The sequence below is a fragment of the Anastrepha obliqua genome, chromosome 2, assembly GCF_027943255.1.
Source record: "Anastrepha obliqua isolate idAnaObli1 chromosome 2, idAnaObli1_1.0, whole genome shotgun sequence".
Taxonomy (NCBI): domain Eukaryota; kingdom Metazoa; phylum Arthropoda; class Insecta; order Diptera; family Tephritidae; genus Anastrepha; species Anastrepha obliqua.
Genome location: NC_072893.1, coordinates 84,148,502 through 84,166,297, shown reverse-complemented (window position 1 = coordinate 84,166,297; position 17,796 = coordinate 84,148,502). Strand labels below are relative to the sequence as shown.

At 36.6% G+C, this 17,796-nt stretch overlaps 1 protein-coding gene across 3 annotated transcripts in view; it reads right to left on the bottom strand.

The window, feature by feature from the left end:
- LOC129238758 (smoothelin-like protein 1) overlaps positions 1 to 9,725 on the bottom strand; it is a 106,879-nt gene extending 97,154 nt beyond the window's left edge. For all 3 annotated transcript variants that reach the window (XM_054873922.1, XM_054873923.1, XM_054873925.1), the window contains exon 1: positions 9,661 to 9,725. In XM_054873922.1, the coding sequence (XP_054729897.1) occupies positions 9,661 to 9,717 (57 nt within the window). In that variant the 5' untranslated portion in view covers positions 9,718 to 9,725. The remainder of the gene's footprint in view (positions 1 to 9,660) is intronic.
- Positions 9,726 to 17,796: the final 8,071 nt, after the last annotated feature.

The window sequence follows — 17,796 nt, the reverse complement described above, 5'->3', positions numbered from 1 at the left end:
TTTTTGCCGCCAAATATCTTAGGCGTTTTAAAGACTGCACAGAATCGCATTCGCCTTGGTGTCCCAACCATTTAATAGCAGTCTCAAATCATTTAAAGGCTTATTCATTGGGCGGACATTTTTCAGCTGAGACGATGTCATCACTAATTTCGTCTTCATCGTCGTCATCTTAAGGAACTTGAACCTGTGCTATTATATCGTCGTCTGTCAACAATTCGTAGCCAGGATCATCCTCGTCAAATTCTAGCCATTCATGCACGTTTTCTTGGTCACATTCTTCAAATCATGAAACCTCTTTCATTAACTCCACCATCTCTGAAACAAAGTTTTCATTTGTTGGTTCTTCAGATGTAAGGCTAGCTTCGGATTCAACTGCTGGACAAAGCTTATTCCAGGATTTCTTTAGAGTAGTCGCTTTGACATAAGCCCACGCTTCTGCTGCCATGTAAACAGCATCCTTCAACTTAATACCTTTGTAGATTTCAAGAATTGTTTTATCTTCCTCTTGGCCGATTAGTACACTACGAAGCAACGCTTTTCTGTTGTAACGTTGGAAGGTTTCGATCACCCCTGGTCCATAGGTTGAACGACTGAAGTAACATTGGGTGGCAAAAAAATCACCTTAAATTTTCCATCTTCTCTCTCAAGTGAAAGGTTTGAGGGACGACTTGGAGAATTATCAATCACTAATAAAACATTTCCAGTGTCTCCAGTTTCTATCTGATGTTTTTTAACCTCTGGAATGAATACAGCGTCATACCACTCGATAAATACTTGAGTGTCCATTCTGAAATTAATGAGAGATTGCCCAAACAAAACTGTCGGCGTCGGATGCGCGTTCGATGCGCGTTCGTTTCGCGGCACGATAACACCACCGACGCTGTTATATTTAGGAACTGCGATTCTAACTTAAATTCATTACCTATGAATCATGTTCTAAATATAACATGCTATCGATGAAGACACGGAAAATGCCAAAATCATGACGTTCCCTTGCGTCGCTCTCTGAGTCATTTCTATTAAACGTTTCTATTTCATTTGTACATACTTTTTTTTATTCTTTATATCCGAAAAAGACGTCATGTTTCCTTTCGGTTAACCAACGTTTCGGATGACCGGCTTTCGGATAATCGACGCTCTACTGTATATGGTACGCTTGTTACTCATCTTGAGAAGTCGTGGTACCCATCGAGCCCATATTGTTAGACGGCACGGCCTTTCTGCAGTAAAAAACAAGTATGTGAATTAAGTAAAACAATACTTCATAGAAGAAGAGTTTCCACAGGCAGCATGCAGCTTCATTTGTATAACTTCGCAAGTTTTCTCACATGTATGTTAGAAAAGACGGTCTAGTAAAAACTAACCTATAAAACAATCTTGGCCGATGACATCTTTTCTCAGTAATGCCTCTTATTTCTCATCAAACATGGTTCCTCATACTTTACTGCAAAATTAGGAATGAGTGATAGTATTTGGCTAGTCAGAAGTACCCGAATGAGAGTTAAGCTATTGGCATAAGCATCGAAATCGTACATTAAGGCCGCATATTGTTTTACATAGTTTTAGAAAAGGTGGGAGCATTAAAATTAACTTCTGCCAGCCTAACCCCATACTATATATAGACCTTTTACTAAATGTGTCTTAACATCTGTCAAATTTCTGTTTTGACTTTGGCCGGTATATTTCATTTTGTGTATTTTCAAAATGACATTAAGCAAATCGGATCGTTGGATTCGTGAATGCATATGAAGCGGTAAAATAAATTGGATTGTCAAGCTACTTAATGACAGCATATGTTACGTTAAGAAAGTGATGGCATGAAATTCGATAAGGCAGATGAGTTTTAAGACCGTCGTAGTCGAATAGATTGATACATCCAGAAGTGTCAAATCACCGAATGATAGAAAAAGTTTTTTCTTAACAGCGGTTACCCCTCGGCAGGTAATGGCAAACCTCCGAGTATATTTCAGCCATGAAAAATCTCCTCATGACAAACCATCTGACGTTTGTGGAAAATCATCAAGTCATACAACACAAACAGGAGATAAAACACCGCCAAGCTCTCAATAAAGGATGTAAGTGCCAATTATATGATAGTATATGCATATGGATGTGTTTTAACAGTAAAAATCTCGGCCTCTAACTGACATTTTTTCTTCTCATTTGCCAGAGGTTTTTTAACATAATCTTTAGAAAATGGAAATATGGGGTAAAAGAGCTAGAATCGAGACTTTGAATAAAGTGTTATTCTCATAATTTGTCCATAACTAGCAAAAGGGGGAAAACTAACAAACTGTAGACGATTGTCGTATGGGGGGAAATCATATAGCGATCCAAAATCTCTTAAGGCAAAAAGTATTCACTATATATGAATATATTTTAGACCGCCTACATACATACATTCATCTGTATATATAAGGTTGGCCAAAAAGTCTTGCGGTATTTCCGTAAGCTTGTCTTTGCAAGCGCGTAGTTCTAGTTGTATTCGTCGCATCGGTTCACGCTAGAGCTTTTTGGAAAGCTCTTTTCACGTGCTAACACGTGTTTGATTAATTGTTGTTTGCTTTTAGTCGTTCGTGAGTTATAGCGTCGCAAACATGGAGCAAAATAAAGAGAAAATACGGCATATTTTACAGTACTACTACGATAAAGGCAAAAATGCATCTCATGCTGCCAATAAAATTTGTGCAGTTTACGGACCCGATACAGTTTTCATTTCCACCGCACACCGGTGGTTTCAACGTTTTCGTTCTGGTGCAGAGGTGATCAAAGATGCGTCACGGCCCGGAAGGCCTGTCGTCGAAAATTGCGATAAAATCGCTGAATTGATCGAAAGAGACCGGCATAGTAGCAGCCGTAGCATCGGCCAAGAGCTGGGCATGAGTCATCAAACCGTTATAAACCATTTGAAGAAGCTTGGATTCAAAAAGAAGCCCGATGTATGGGTGCCACACTACTTGACGCAAAAAAACATTTTTGCCCGTATGGATGCATGCGAATCGCTTCTGAATCGCAACAAAATCGACCCGTTTTTGAAGCGGATGGTGACTGGCGATGAAAAGGAAGGTTCTTCTGTGTGTTTGGTGGGATTGGCAGGGAATCATCCACTATGAGCTACTCCCCTATGGCCAAACGCTCAATTCGGACCTCGTTGGGAACTCGTCATCGAACAAAACGGCGCATATTTGACTTAAATCGCATTAATATATTATAACCAATTTTATGAACAATTGAAAATTCAATAAAAATACCGCAAGACTTTTTTGACAACCTTATATATAAATTTTGTAATGCGGAATCCAGGTTATCGAACCATAATCCAGTAGCGGTTTTACTAAAGTTGAAATAAAAAATAGTTTAAAAAACTAAAAAACACGCTTTTATTGCTAATCGAACTAAAAAGTAGAAAATAAATTTTAATGACAAAGGGACCTATAATGAAGTAATAGCAAATCGAACGATCAGTCATAGTCAACTACCTCAGAACAGAATTATAACAAAAATTAAGATACAAATAGAATAATTCAAATTAGAGTTAAAAGCGTGGGATGCTTGATATAGTAAATATTACAATCATTCTATTGGCAACTACCTATGTACAGAGGGTTATGAAAGTGAGGCAAAATGCATCCCACGCTTTTAACTCTAATTTGAATTACTCTATTTGTATCTTAATTTTTGTTATAATTCTGTTCTGAGGTAGTTGACTATGACTGATCGTTCGATTTGCTATTACTTCATTATAGGTCCCTTTGTCATTAAAATTTATTTTCTACTTTTTAGTTCGATTAGCAATAAAAGCGTGTTTTTTAGTTTTTTAAACTATTTTTTATTTTCTACTTTTTAGTTCGATTAGCAAAAAAGCGTGTTTTTTAGTTTCTTTAAACTATTTTTTTTTATTATGAATGAAAATTATTGTTATCATTGCAGTCAGTGAATAAATGATTCGATATATTCGTGTAATATTTAATTCCTTTCTTATCGACTGTGAGTCTAAAGCTATGCAGTTATCGGCCGTGATAAAGAAGTAATCGGGATGAAGAACTTATTTCGTGGAGGGAGCCTGAGAAACTGATTTACAAGAATAAATAAAGATTTTTCATTTTACAACCAAATTCACCTTACTTTTTGCCCACAGTAAAAAAAAGAAAATATTAATCCTGGCAATCCTAATAAGGATTATGGAAAACTTTTATCAAATTATTGCATTGTCATCGGTCCTTGATAGGTGTGCAAAATTTCAAGTCGATCAGATTTTTAGAAGCCAGTGAAAATTAAGCTCAAAGATTCCGTTACATACATACATACATACATACATACCTACATGCATACATACATAAATACATACATACATACATACATACAACCCGACCTAATAAAAGTGTGTTAATAAAAAGTAACGTGAACCAGGCTCAGTACTCTCCAGAAGCACACCAGTTCGGATCTAAGTACTGAGATGATGTTTACACCTAAATATTTTTACTCAGTCTTGTACAGACTTTTGACGCCCTGTGCTCCAGATAGGAATTGAAGGAACTTATACATATATGTTTATACCCATACGTAGTTTTCTACATAAATACGTTCACACGAGTACAAAAAATCTCAACAATTCAATCAAATAATGGAATGACTACGAGTCTGCGCGGCGGTTCTATCGATTAGCTCTCATGTGCAAGTTAACATACTGTATATATATATATGTATGTATATGAGTATGAATATGTATGAGTATGCACATTGTATATTTAAGTGCATGCATATATACCTATATATTGCATCTAGCACGAGTCGTTTTTTTTTAATATCGAATGGACGCATTGATTCGCGGCGTTGTGACGCTGATGAGTCATCTTTACGGCAAGCATGCATACATAAACAGGTATGTACATACATACAAACATATGCACAGTATGCTATGGCTTCATATACTTATGTTTGTTTGCCACTGTACATGGCTTAATTGAACGCGTGCCTCATGAACGAGTTTTGCTTTTTTGTTTTTTGTTACCTCGTCATCATTTGACCGTACACACAATCGTAGTCATGATGGGCGCTCATCGTCTGGCCATAAGTAAATAATTGCAGGCGTTATATTTAGCAATAAATAATAACTCAATAAACAATCAACAATAAATAATCCAATCCAAAACCAAACATTTTCGTTTATTTCATTTAGGAATTCAAATAACACTTTTTCTATTTTTGAGCCGCCAATTCATGAACTAATTAGAATTTGATTTTGAGAAAAATTGTGACAAATCTTTGCCAGATTGGCATCGGATCTATTTACATATATTGTACGTGCATGTGTATGTGCTACATGTAGTCGTATGGATAATTCCAGCGTGTTGGTGGAATGAATCTCACCCATTAATAGCAGACAATTGATGGTTTTTATTGAACAATTTATTCATTTTTAACAATTTTTAATGTCGCATCCGCGTCTGCCCGTATGTCTACAATCGATTAAACGTCTTTGTGTGGAGGTGTATGGACATATGGGGACTCATTCTCTTTTCAATTTAGATTTAAATTCATGATTAATTAAAACTTAAATCAGACTTTATTCGAGTGTTTTACAGACTTTTTGGTTGAGTAAATGTAGTATGTATGTTTATATGTACCTAGATAGATATATAAGTATGTAGCCGCTTTCGACTTACAAGCCGTCTACCGACACGATGTACAGAAGCAAGGGTGTAACCAATACCAAACTGTTACTCGACTCTCAGCGAATTTGAAGGACTCAGTTCAATTGCTTACGTAACAGGGGTTATGGCAGCGGTTTGTTTCTGACAGAGTTCGGCAAAAACTGGAATTGGGTTGGCGAAATCTCGAAAGCCGCTTCCCATATTACTTCGTTGCCACTTGAACAACGAATTGCTAACAAAATCCCCGTGATGTAACAGCCAAAATTAGTCTAACAATTTTGGTTCGGATGGCCGAAATTTGGACCATCCTTTACCTACCGCGTAGTGAATAAAAAAATTTAACTTCACAGCCGCATATGTCATTGCTTTTCAAAGCGCCCCGCCCGAAAGTATGCATCATGGTTTGACTGATAAAAAATATAGATAATACAAAAATGTCTCTACTTATAGTACTTGGAAGCACAGGTTTAAGCATTTCCCTTGTGAGCGAAGCTGTCAAAAACAAAGACGTCGGATTCTACATAAGACCTCTTCGTTTCGCCAAACTTTAGCAAGTGGCGAATGAGGCAACTAAATAGACATATATTGGTAGCACTGGAAAAGAGCTAACAAAAATTACATTTGTTTGGAAGCACTTAATGAGTATTAGTAAGACCGCATTCATACAGGTAAACATTTGTTGCTTCGACTCGATACTTACGATGCTCGTGTTCTGTTAATGCCCTTTGTGGTCTCATGCTTCTCAACGTTTTTGTTGACTAAAGACCAAAAACTAACAATTGCAAGAAATCTAAATTCACCAAAAAGGAATTCGCAAAGTGGAAGCAACAAAATTATGTCTGATATCAGAAGACACATTTGGCAGCATTGAAAATAGAGAGTTATATCAGTTTTATGAGGCCCGCTAGTGGCGAGAAGTAGCGAGCAGAGAACTGCAGAATAGAAGAATCGCATGATGAGTAAGTTCTCCCAATGCGATACTCAATTTTTTTCAGTTTTGCGATAGGCAGCTGAATTTTGAATTTGACACTTTTTGATGAAGAAGGGGTATCAAACCAAAGAGCAAACTTGAAATATGACAAAGTTCAGCCGCATTTGGATATGTTCAGCCTAATTATATAACTAAGCCAGAGTAGGCTGAGAATTTATTCAATAGTAATAAACTGAGTTATGCAATATTCAGCCGGGTTTTGAACTCTGCAGCACTTTTGTACTGAAATTTGTGTTAAAATTGCTTACAACGCAATTCTGAATAAAGTGTTTAACCATTCAGCATATACTTTGTGCTGATGATTTATTTACAGTAAAGCTGGATTTACTGAAAAAAAGCTTGAAAATAGTGAAAAAGGCCTTTCGCTGAATATTTTTCCAGCAAACACTTAAGCTGAATGACGTTTACGCCATACTTCAATATATCTAATATTAAATGTTGTATTTAGGAATTGTATTTAGCTAAGCTGAATAAATTCATCAGCCGTAAAATACGATTTTTATGTGGAAAATTTGCATTGAATAGCTGAAACTGTCCAAAAAGCTTAATGCAAGAACACTGCTGAATATAATTGTAAGCCATTCAAGGCGCTTTTATGAATTTCAATTAATAAATAATACATACATACATACATACATACATACATACGCGTATATCACCAACATCGAATCATCAGAAATCGAAAGCAGCTTGTGTAGAAGCATGTATGTATGTCTAAATAAATTTGCAAATCGACTAGAAAAATTACTAGCTCATCTTAATACTTATAAATTTACAGTTCTGATTTATATTCTAATCAATATTATCAACAATTAAGTAATCTACGTGGTCGCGAGTGCCTGTGCCTATCGCATTGACTGTTGTCGTGTTCATACTAGAGATGCTACAAGTAATTCGAGTATTAGCAAAAAATTTCAATTCTGGGATTTCGGGGTATATTTAAAGTAGTGTCGAGGTATTGCCTCTTTTTTTATATGATCATAATTTCAATACCCGAAAGCATTTAAGCATACCGTGAAGTAAAACAATTTAAATTTTAAGATAAACTGATTTTAATTTTATTAATTCAGACAAATCTTAAAGAAATACATTTTTTAAATTATATTAAAAAAAAACCCCTTTTATTCAAAAACACTTACATCATAAATAAAAATGCAAATACAAAGTACTTTTGAAAGTAATAATTAAAATTAAAAACATATTAAACAAAAATATAAAGAAAATTATATTTGAATAAATCTTAGCCATAATTAGAACTGCGCAAGCCAATTCATTAACGCTTTTGAGCTAATTGTAAAAATATAATATGTGTACATATTTACTCACATATATGGTAGTTTTAAAAAAAATTCGTGACGTTATTTTTATCGATGACCTTGAAAATGCCGACAGTTCGATCGATTCAACGACGATGAAGCAAAAGCACTGAAGGAGCGCAGTTTTAGAGGGCAAAATTCTCTTCGACCAGAGCAACAAAGTTGCTCTCTCATCCAGTATAATCTGCAGATTTAAATCCTTATTAAATACACCTATTTTCTTTCTCCAAATATTGAAACGAAAGGTCAACGCAGGGAGTGCACCAAAAAATTTGAGGAAAGTTAGATAAAGTACACCGAGCTAATAGGGGACTACGTTGAAAAATAGAACGTTTTTTTATAGAATACAGTTTTCTTCATTTTAATTTTCAATAATTTAGTAGGGTGAGTCGATATATAAGATAGCAAAATTTTAAATTTCGAACTAGAAGTGCATAATAATGCATGATTTCGGGGCTTAGGTATCTTTTTAATAAATTTAGCTTTGCAGTTCACTCAATCAAGTGACAATAATAAATATTTCCAATCTCACTCGGGGTTTATGACTAAATTGTTCTTGCATTTTCACTAGAAGAACTTTGATTGCCCCGGCACTCTTCACTAATACAATAAAAAAATATTTGCAATATGAAGAGTTAATATGTACTTTGCACACATAGTATAATATAATACATAGTGTAGTAAAACATAAAGCTTATCAGTATCGGCTTTGGGACTTTATTAAAAACACCTACAAGGATATGAGCAAACTCATATTGCTTAGATAAGTATTTCTGTTAAATGCATAACACTTTAATTAATTGTACAAAATAACTTAATTTGACTGCATTATTTTCATATGAAATGTATATATTTATTTGCTGTGAGTAGCTGCTTAATGTATAATGGCAAGAAAAATGATTTCAGTAACTCTGGCGAACCGACAAATTTTTAAAGTAATTGTCAGCAAAGCCTCACTATGCACGTAAAGTACATACTTGTCGAGACCAGCCAAAAAGAGGCTACAGGTTCACTTTCTTAATCTACTTTTTGGCTGTTCAGCCAGCATTTGCCAGCATTTTTTTACTGTTGTTTTCGAAACTAAATTCTGACCGTGTTTGACAAAGTGATATTAAGAATTTGAAAATAAGTACATAAAATATGTAAAAACACTATTTACAATTATTTTTAAAACTTTGTACCTTAAATGCTTTATTTATTCCATACATTCTACTAAAATATTGGATAACCGCCCTCCAACAGCAGAATACGAAAATAAGATGTTAAAAACCAAACAAAATGGAAAGAAATGGAAAAAATTCAGTATTGCAAAAACTTAACGAGCTACTTCGAAAACCGCAATGTAAAATAATGTTTTACGATAGGTTTAGGTCCTTGTATGGAAAAAACATTCAACTTGCGCAGGAAAATCAAGCAATATATCTAATCTTATGTAGAATAAACCTTTAAAGCGGATGGCCACATGACCGAAAGTGACTATTTGGTAATTTTTTCCACGAATTTTCAAATTGCTCGTAGGAATGTCCAGATAGTAGTATTTTTCGTAAATTAAAATACTAAAAGTTAAAAAGCCCTATTTTCTATTCTGCTGCCCTATTTTCTTATTCTGCTGCCGGAAGGAAGATCTCAAATACTTTAGAAAAAAAGGCACTTAATACATATTATATATGTTTTTTTTGTTTTGTTAAAGTAGACTTACCATTCGTCGCAGCAAATCTTCGTTTTTAATTGCGCTCAAATCGCATTCCAGCTCCATTCTGAAGCCTGAAAATGTTTATATACAAAGATAATTTATTTGTTTATTATAAGTAAAAGAAGAAGAATAAAGTTATAATAAGAAACTATTATTAATACTCATAGTTCAACCCTGCATGGATTGGGCGAATAAGATAGAACCTAATATTTGCGAATGACTTTCTATGTCGTCCATGCATCTGGTCAAAAACTTTCCATAACTTTATTTTTTCGAAATAAAATTGACTTTCGGAAAAAATCCATAGGGGACCAGATGGAAAAAGAAATTTTTATTTTTTTGTTTAGTAGCACTTGTTGGCAAGAGAGATTCTACGTTGGATTTCAAGGCTGACATTGTTATCGGTGTTAATACTAGTTCCTAAATACATGAAGTCTTTTACAACCTCAAAATTATAACTGTGAACAGTGACGTGGGTGCCGATACGCGAGTGCGCCGACTGTTTGTTTGAAGACAGGAGGTACTTCGTTTTGTTCTCGTTCACCACCAGTCCCATTCGCTTTGCCTCTTTACCCAGTTTGGAGAAGGCAGAACTAACAGCGCGATTGTTAAGGCCGATGATGTCAATATCATCGGCATACGCCAACAATTGTACGCTCTTATAAAATATTGTGCCTGAGCGATTAAGTTCTGCGGCTCTTACGATGCTCTCCAGCATCAGGTTAAAGAAGTCACACGACAGCGAGTCACCCTGTCTGAAACCTCGTTTGGTATCGAACGGCTCGGAGAGGTCCTTCCCAATTCTGACGGCGCTGCTAGTGTTGAGCAACGTCATCTTGCATAGCCGTATTAGTTTTGTGGGGATACCAAATTCAGACATCGCGGCATACAAGTAACTCCTTTCCGTACTGTCGAATGCAGATTTGAAGTCGACGAAAAGATGTCGACGATGCTCATTTCATGGGTCTTTTCCAAGATTTGGCGTATTGTGAATATTTGGTCGATGGTAGACTTTCCAGGTCTAAAGCCACACTGGTAAGGTCCAATCAGTTGGTTGACGGTGGGCTTCAGCCTTTCACACAATACGCTCGCTAGAAACTTATAGGCGATATTTAGAAGACTTATCCCGCGATAATTGGCACAAATTGCAGGATCACCCTTCTTATGGATTGGGCAGAACACACTTAAATTCCAATCGGCAGGCATGCTTTCATCCGACCATATTTTGCATAGGAGCTGATGCATGCACCTTACCAGCTCCTCGCCGCCATGTTTAAATAGCTCAGCCGGCAGTCCGTCGGCGCCCGCGGCTTTGTTGTTCTTTAGCCGGCTTGATGCGGATTGTTGCGAGACGCTCGTCCACCGAAGTGAACGACAGTACTTGGCGACGAAGTCTCTCTCCCACAACAAATCCAACACCGAATTTGCGCTCCCTGTTGTAGACGTCACAAGGTCCTACGATTTTCTTGCCTTGTCCCGTCCATCGCATCTCTTGGATGGCAGTGATGTCAGCCTTTACTCTCACGAAGAATGGCGGGTCCCAAACCCAGCGCACAACCAGCTATCCTGGAATGCTTCGCCTTCTCTCGTTAGCTCACTCCCGAGCGGGTGTTCGGAAGCTACCCAGAGGATACGTGCGCTAACCCCGGACGTTGTGAGTTGCTTGAACCATATGCAGAAGAATCGTCCTGGCCACTCCCAAGTGAATGGCGATCAGTAACTTTCCCCACTTGTGTAGACTTTTACACATGGAACCATCCTCTGGCGGATTGTCTCGCGCAAATTGCGCATAACTTGCAGGTAATATTCCTTATTGACCGATTTACCCTGTGGCAAGAAGTCATGATGCACAACGCCCCTGCAATCGAAGAAAACGGTAAGCAAAACTTTTACATTCGACCGAACTTTTCGCGCTTTTTTCGGTCTTGGTTCGTGCGGCAGCTTCCATTGAGGTGATTGAGCTTTGGTTTCCACGTCATAACCATAGACCCACAATTCGTCACCAGTTATTACCCTCTGGAGCAAATTTGGGTCGTCGTGGACAGAGTCCAACATCTCATTAGCAATGTTCATGTGATGCTGCTTTTGGTCGAAATTGAGCAGTTTTGGTACGATTTTTGCGACGACCCGTATCATGCCCAAATCATCGAAAAAAATCGAATGGCACGAGCCAATCGATATGTCTATGTCCTCAGCAACTTCTCTAACGGTGATTCGACGATTGGCCAACACCATTTCCTTCACTTCATCAATTTCTTCGTCTGTTGTTGAAGTGCTCGGGCGTCCGGCACGCTTTTCGTCGTTCACATCTTCTTGGCCTTCTGATAAACGTTGCTTTGGTCCAAAGTAGCTTCCCCGTATGACACAGTCAACATTCGGAAAGCATCCGCGCACTTAGTTTCGTTTTTCACACAAAATTTGTTACAGGTTCTTTGATCCATCTTTTCCAATAGGTAAAAATCGAAGACGAGTCGAAACACGTGTAAGCAAAGCAGCTGTCAACAATTAACTGAAGAATCAAAAAGGTCGCCACAAAAAAATCGAAATTCGAATGTACGTAGCCGGCGAAAATTCCAAATTCGCGATACTTTTTGAGCACATCTCGTATACACACGTAGCAAAAATTGCTAGCATGATTGATACACTTAACGCGCATGTTGAGAATATTTATATAAGTAATTTATACAAATGCACATGGCGTCATAGCTCAATCATATTTGACACTTGTGAACTAGGCGGTTGCAGTATACAAACAGAAAAGCATAAAGGTCAAAATAAAGATTTCCAACACTCAACATCACTTTTTTGTTTAGTAAAAAAGTTATTCAAAATTCAAATTATATGGTATGTGATTTGAGTTAAGTCACAATTTGGCACTATTTTAAAGAAAACTTTTGGCAATTTGGCACTACTTACAACGGAAAATACAGTAAAATCACAATTAGCAGTCACAACTTGTGAGTGGCAAACAAAAGCAATTTCTGTTTTATAATGAGGGCATGCAGGAAAGTAATAATTAGCCTACAGAATCCGTGTGGCAAAAAAATTGTCGATCGGCGAAATGGCATTTTTGGTCCGTGACATTGCCACTGACAACCTTTAATTTATAATACAGCGAGAGTTGCATCATTTCAGAGTTCAATTCTAGAAAGTTTCCAAATTTGAAAAAAAAAGCTATTTTTAAAGGTTTCAATAAATTTTTCAAAAAATAATTCAAAAATATGATGGAGAATTTTTCAACATACATATATCCTTCTTAAGCACTCCAAATATTTCGAAATCAGAAAAAAAATGAATTGTGTTATTTTTGCTAAAGCCTTCGGCTGGAATAGTTAATTTTAATAATTGCAGATATGACATCATTTTTATATGTATACAAGTACATATATAACTTAACGACATTATAATATAATTAATTGTTATTTGTTCGACAGCTTGTTTGTAGCAATACATACAATACATACAATTTTAGCATATATACATATTTATATTTATATTGAAATAAAAGGAGACTAATTTGTGCAGCAGGTGCATGTTTGCATGACTGTCGATCACATATAAATAGAGCTGATTTGCTTTAGAAATAATTACTCCAATTCCTGTAGAGTCTCCCTCATAAATAAAGGGGCTCCCAATATGAACTATGTATATATTGAATAAAATGTCAACCACTTGGGTTATATAAATTAGAGCTTCAGATACCCGGGTTTCAAGCAGTGCGAGTAGTTCGCTACTCATTCAAAACTCGTCCATTGCTCAACTGCTCAAATGTTTGTTCGAATTTTTCGAATTTGCCGATTTTATTTGAGAGCATTTTTTTTAGTTTTCCAACGATATTAATTATTATTATTAAATAATTTGTAAAACTTAACAAAAAGTGCAGACAAAAAAGACAAAATAATCTAAAGTATTGCTCGAATTGCTCGAAAAACTGGAGTTCAAATAATGAGCTTCGAACAGATGTGTCTGTGTACCAAACTCCATTAAACGTAAGTAAACAGGCCGCCGTAGCCGAATGGGTTGGTGCGTGATTACCATTCGGAATTCACAGAGAGGTCGTTGGTTCGAATCTCGGTGAAAGCAAAATTAATAAAAAAATGTTTCTAATAGCGGTCGCCCCTCGGCAAGCAATGGCAAACCTCCGAGTGTATTTCTGCCATGAAAAAGCTCCTCATAAAAATATCTGCCGTTCGGAGTCGGCTTGAAACTGTAGGTCCCTCCATTTGTGGAACAACATCAAGACGCACACCACAAATAGGAGGAGGAGCTCGGCCAAACACCTAACAGAAGTGTACGCGCCAATTATTTAATATATTTATTTTATTTTAAACAGGAAGAAAATGATAAAAAATTTATACTCTCTGGTTTGCTCAGAACTCCTTCGAGTATACTTTCGCATCGGAGATATTTGCTATTTCTTTTAGAAATTGGCTAATTAATCTGCATACATCACAACTTCTCTACACAAAAGTGCATACAATCCAGCCAGCTGTCTATCAAACGGTTAAGTGTAACGGACAGGACTCATGGGGATGCGTTCAGACGCAAAAAACAAACGCGAAAAAAGAGAGTTCCTTTTGAAACCCCCTTTATTGCTTAATTGCATATGTATACATACATACATATAACTACAACTGTGTTCACAATAATAGCAGCGCAACATTTTGCAAAGTTATGACTATTCATTAATTTTTTAATTAATTTTTTTACAAAAATATAGTTAGTTAAACAACAGAGCCATATAACTTAAAATTACAATCTTTGTACAAAATTTAGAAAATTCAACAATTTAAAATTTCAAAATTTGAAACTTTTTATTCGGATTGTTAAAAGGGAACTGCACAAATTATTTCTCAGGAAAGCACAGAAAAGATAGAGCTCCATTTCTTCATGCGCTATTTCGAAAACCCTTTGGCCCCAGTACAAAATACGAAGGACTCAGAAAGTCATTTGGACTTCTAGCCATTCAATTTCCAAACTCGTAGCTGTGTTTACCGGCCACTGAACGATAGGCACACACGCGGAAATGCTAGCGTTATCATTTAACCCCCATTGCAGAAGCTGCAGGGGCACCTTTCAGAGAAAGATACTGTTGAACACATTCTCTGTAAATGTCCGGGTTTGGCAGCTAGACGATTAAGGTCACTGGGGTGCTTCTTTCTTCGACAGCCTGAGGCAGTGCGCCAACCTAAATCCCATCAATATTCTCCATTATATCCACAGTTCTAGCTGGCTATAGATATCTGCTGTTGGAAGTCTTATAATGGTATCAAAACGGCGCTTTAGTGCTACTTAAGGACTGCCAGACTGGCGTTTCAAACATTTCACCTCCCTACCTACCTACCTAATCAGAATTTTAGAAGAATTTCGAGTGGTGCTGTTGCCCATTAAAATCTGATAATATATAATGAAGTGCAAGTGTGAAAGAGCTCAAAAATCGTGTTGATTTTTCACAATTTTATTTTCTGGCGACTTTGTGCATTTTCTCCATGTAAAAGAAATTTCAAGTATTTGTTATATTGAAGAAACTGGGAAGTATTAAATTATACCAAGACTGTATGGAATACGAAATTGCATACCCAGAATTTTTCTAAAAATTCTAATTACAAAGTTTGAGATTACAAAAAAGAGCTTAACAAGGTTTTATACTTTGAGTTGTGTGGTTTTTGTTGTAAAATGACCTGCATGTTTTTTTATACAAAATAAAAATAAAAAATATATTATGCAGTATGTCGCACTTCTATTACAATGAACACAGGTGTATGTATGCAGATATAATATACGAGTATTTGCTGACACTGTCCGTCACCTCGACTGAAGAACAATTGTCAGCCCCTGTGTGGGCTATTTTAGCATTGTCAATCAATTTTAATAATAACCATTAATATTTGGGTCATAGATGTGTTTTAATATGCTACGCTTACGTAATGTCTGAAGCACCTGCTCTCATCACTCACAGCGCTTTCCCCCATATCATGGATACGGAGCAGTTTGCATTAACTGATATTTTTCATAAATTACAGAACAATAAAAAACGTAAATATAACAATGTATGTACGTACAAATGTAATGTATATATGTATGCATATTTGTTTGTATGAATAATAATTTATGTAGGTAAGTAATGTGTGTACTCACTCACTCGTCAAAGTAGCTGTCGAAGCTTGCATCGACGTCTACGCCAACGTTATTTGCAATGACAATCACAATCCCGTTCGCATTCGCATTCGCATGTGCCGTAACAAGTTTCAATTTTCAATTTCCAAAAATGGTAAAATTAAACCACAAATTTTCGTTTTTATTGCATGACATTTAATTTTTATTATTATTTATTTGTTGAGTGCATTTAGTTTACGTTTTTTTATGTTTTTTTTTTTTTTGTTTTTTTAAGCCCCATTCGTTTTGGTCATTTCAATTGTAAAATCAAAATAATTGAAATTCTGGGCACCGGCACGCTGACAGCCTGATAAATGGACAAGTCCGTTTGCACTTCTTTATGTGAACGTGATTGTGTTCCAATGGGTACGCTTACAGAGTGTAAACACCAATCGCCTAAAATATTTGCCTAAAGTACATAGTTTAAATCACTAAAATAATTAAAGTAAATTCTTCTTCTTTATCGTTTATTAAGGAAAATTCCTGCGTACAACAATATGTTAGGATAACTTTTGCTGTAGATCAGTGGATTCGGATGTCCAGCATTCGTGCCATCTCTTCGGTGGCCGCCCGGGTGGTCTAGTATAGATTATTCTGCCGTTCATCGCCATACTTGCTCTTCGTTTGCTCGACATTCGACGATCGTGATCTCTCCACATTGTTCTCCTTCATCTTATCCACCGGTTTACGTCTGTTACATAACAAATCTCTCTAATTTCATCACTTGGTCTCCTGTCCTCTCATTCCCCGTAGTTATTCCATGTCGACAATGCTATTATAGTGCTGGGTTATGGAAGTATCTGCTCTTGTTCCCGCTGCATACGCTAAAATCGGTCAAATACGTATCCTTATATATCCTTATCTTCCTTTCAATGCTCTTGTATTTGTTCTTCCATATCGCCGATCTTAGGCAGCCAGATAGTGTTGCTGCTTTGTTTGCCGCAGTCATCACTTTTTTCCTTAGATCCTTACTGCTGGTTATTTGTGAATCCAAGTATGTGAACTCCATGACTTGTTCTATTGGCTTATTGTTAACCACCAGCTTGCATCTTTTTGGCTGTTTGGATATTACCATTGCCTTGGTATTTTCCACCGATATCTGCATAGTTAAGGATGCAACCACTTTCTCAAATTTGAACAAAAATCTCTGCGGGTCCTTTTCGTTTTCTGCTATTAACACGGTATCGTCTCGAAGCATATTATTTTAAATTCACCAGTTGTCATGGGAACAACCGAGGCGACTGTTTTAACTTGTTCTATGATTTCATCCATAATAACAGTAAACAGTGCTGGGCTTAAACTATTCCCTTGTCAAATTCCTGAAGTAACCGGAATCAACTCTGTTAGCTTCCCTTTTTGCTGTTTAATTCGCATATTGCAGCCAAGATATTATTTGAAGTTCTTTCCTTATTCAGCAGTCGTTCAGATAATTTAATCGTACCCGGTCAAATAAAGGGTGTTTTTTAGAGGTTAGGTTTTCAAGTTGGCACTACTTTTTTCGTAGATGGTCTTTTTGACAGCTGTCACTTCATTTATGCTCAGTTTGGTTTGCCATTTCATAATGAATAGACTTACACCTGAACAACGTTTGCAAATCGTGCAAATTTATTACGAAAATAATGGTTCGGTTCGCGCGGTTCGGGTATGTCAATAAGCAAAATTGTCGCATTTGGAGTGAACATAATCCACAAGCCATTGCTGAGACGCCGTTACATCCTCAAAAAGTCACTGCTTGGTGTGCTCTATGGGCAGAGGGAATCATTGGTCCATATTTCTTTAAAAATGAAGCCGGCCATAATGTTACAGTCAATGGAGAGCGCTATAGAGCCATGATTAATGACTTTTTCGTGCCTGAATTGGACGATGTTGATGTGGACGACCTTTGGTTCCAACAAGACGGCGCTACATGCCATACAGCCAACGCAACAATCGATTTATTGAAGGAAACTTTTGGTGAGCGCATTATCTCGCGCCGTGGACCTGTGG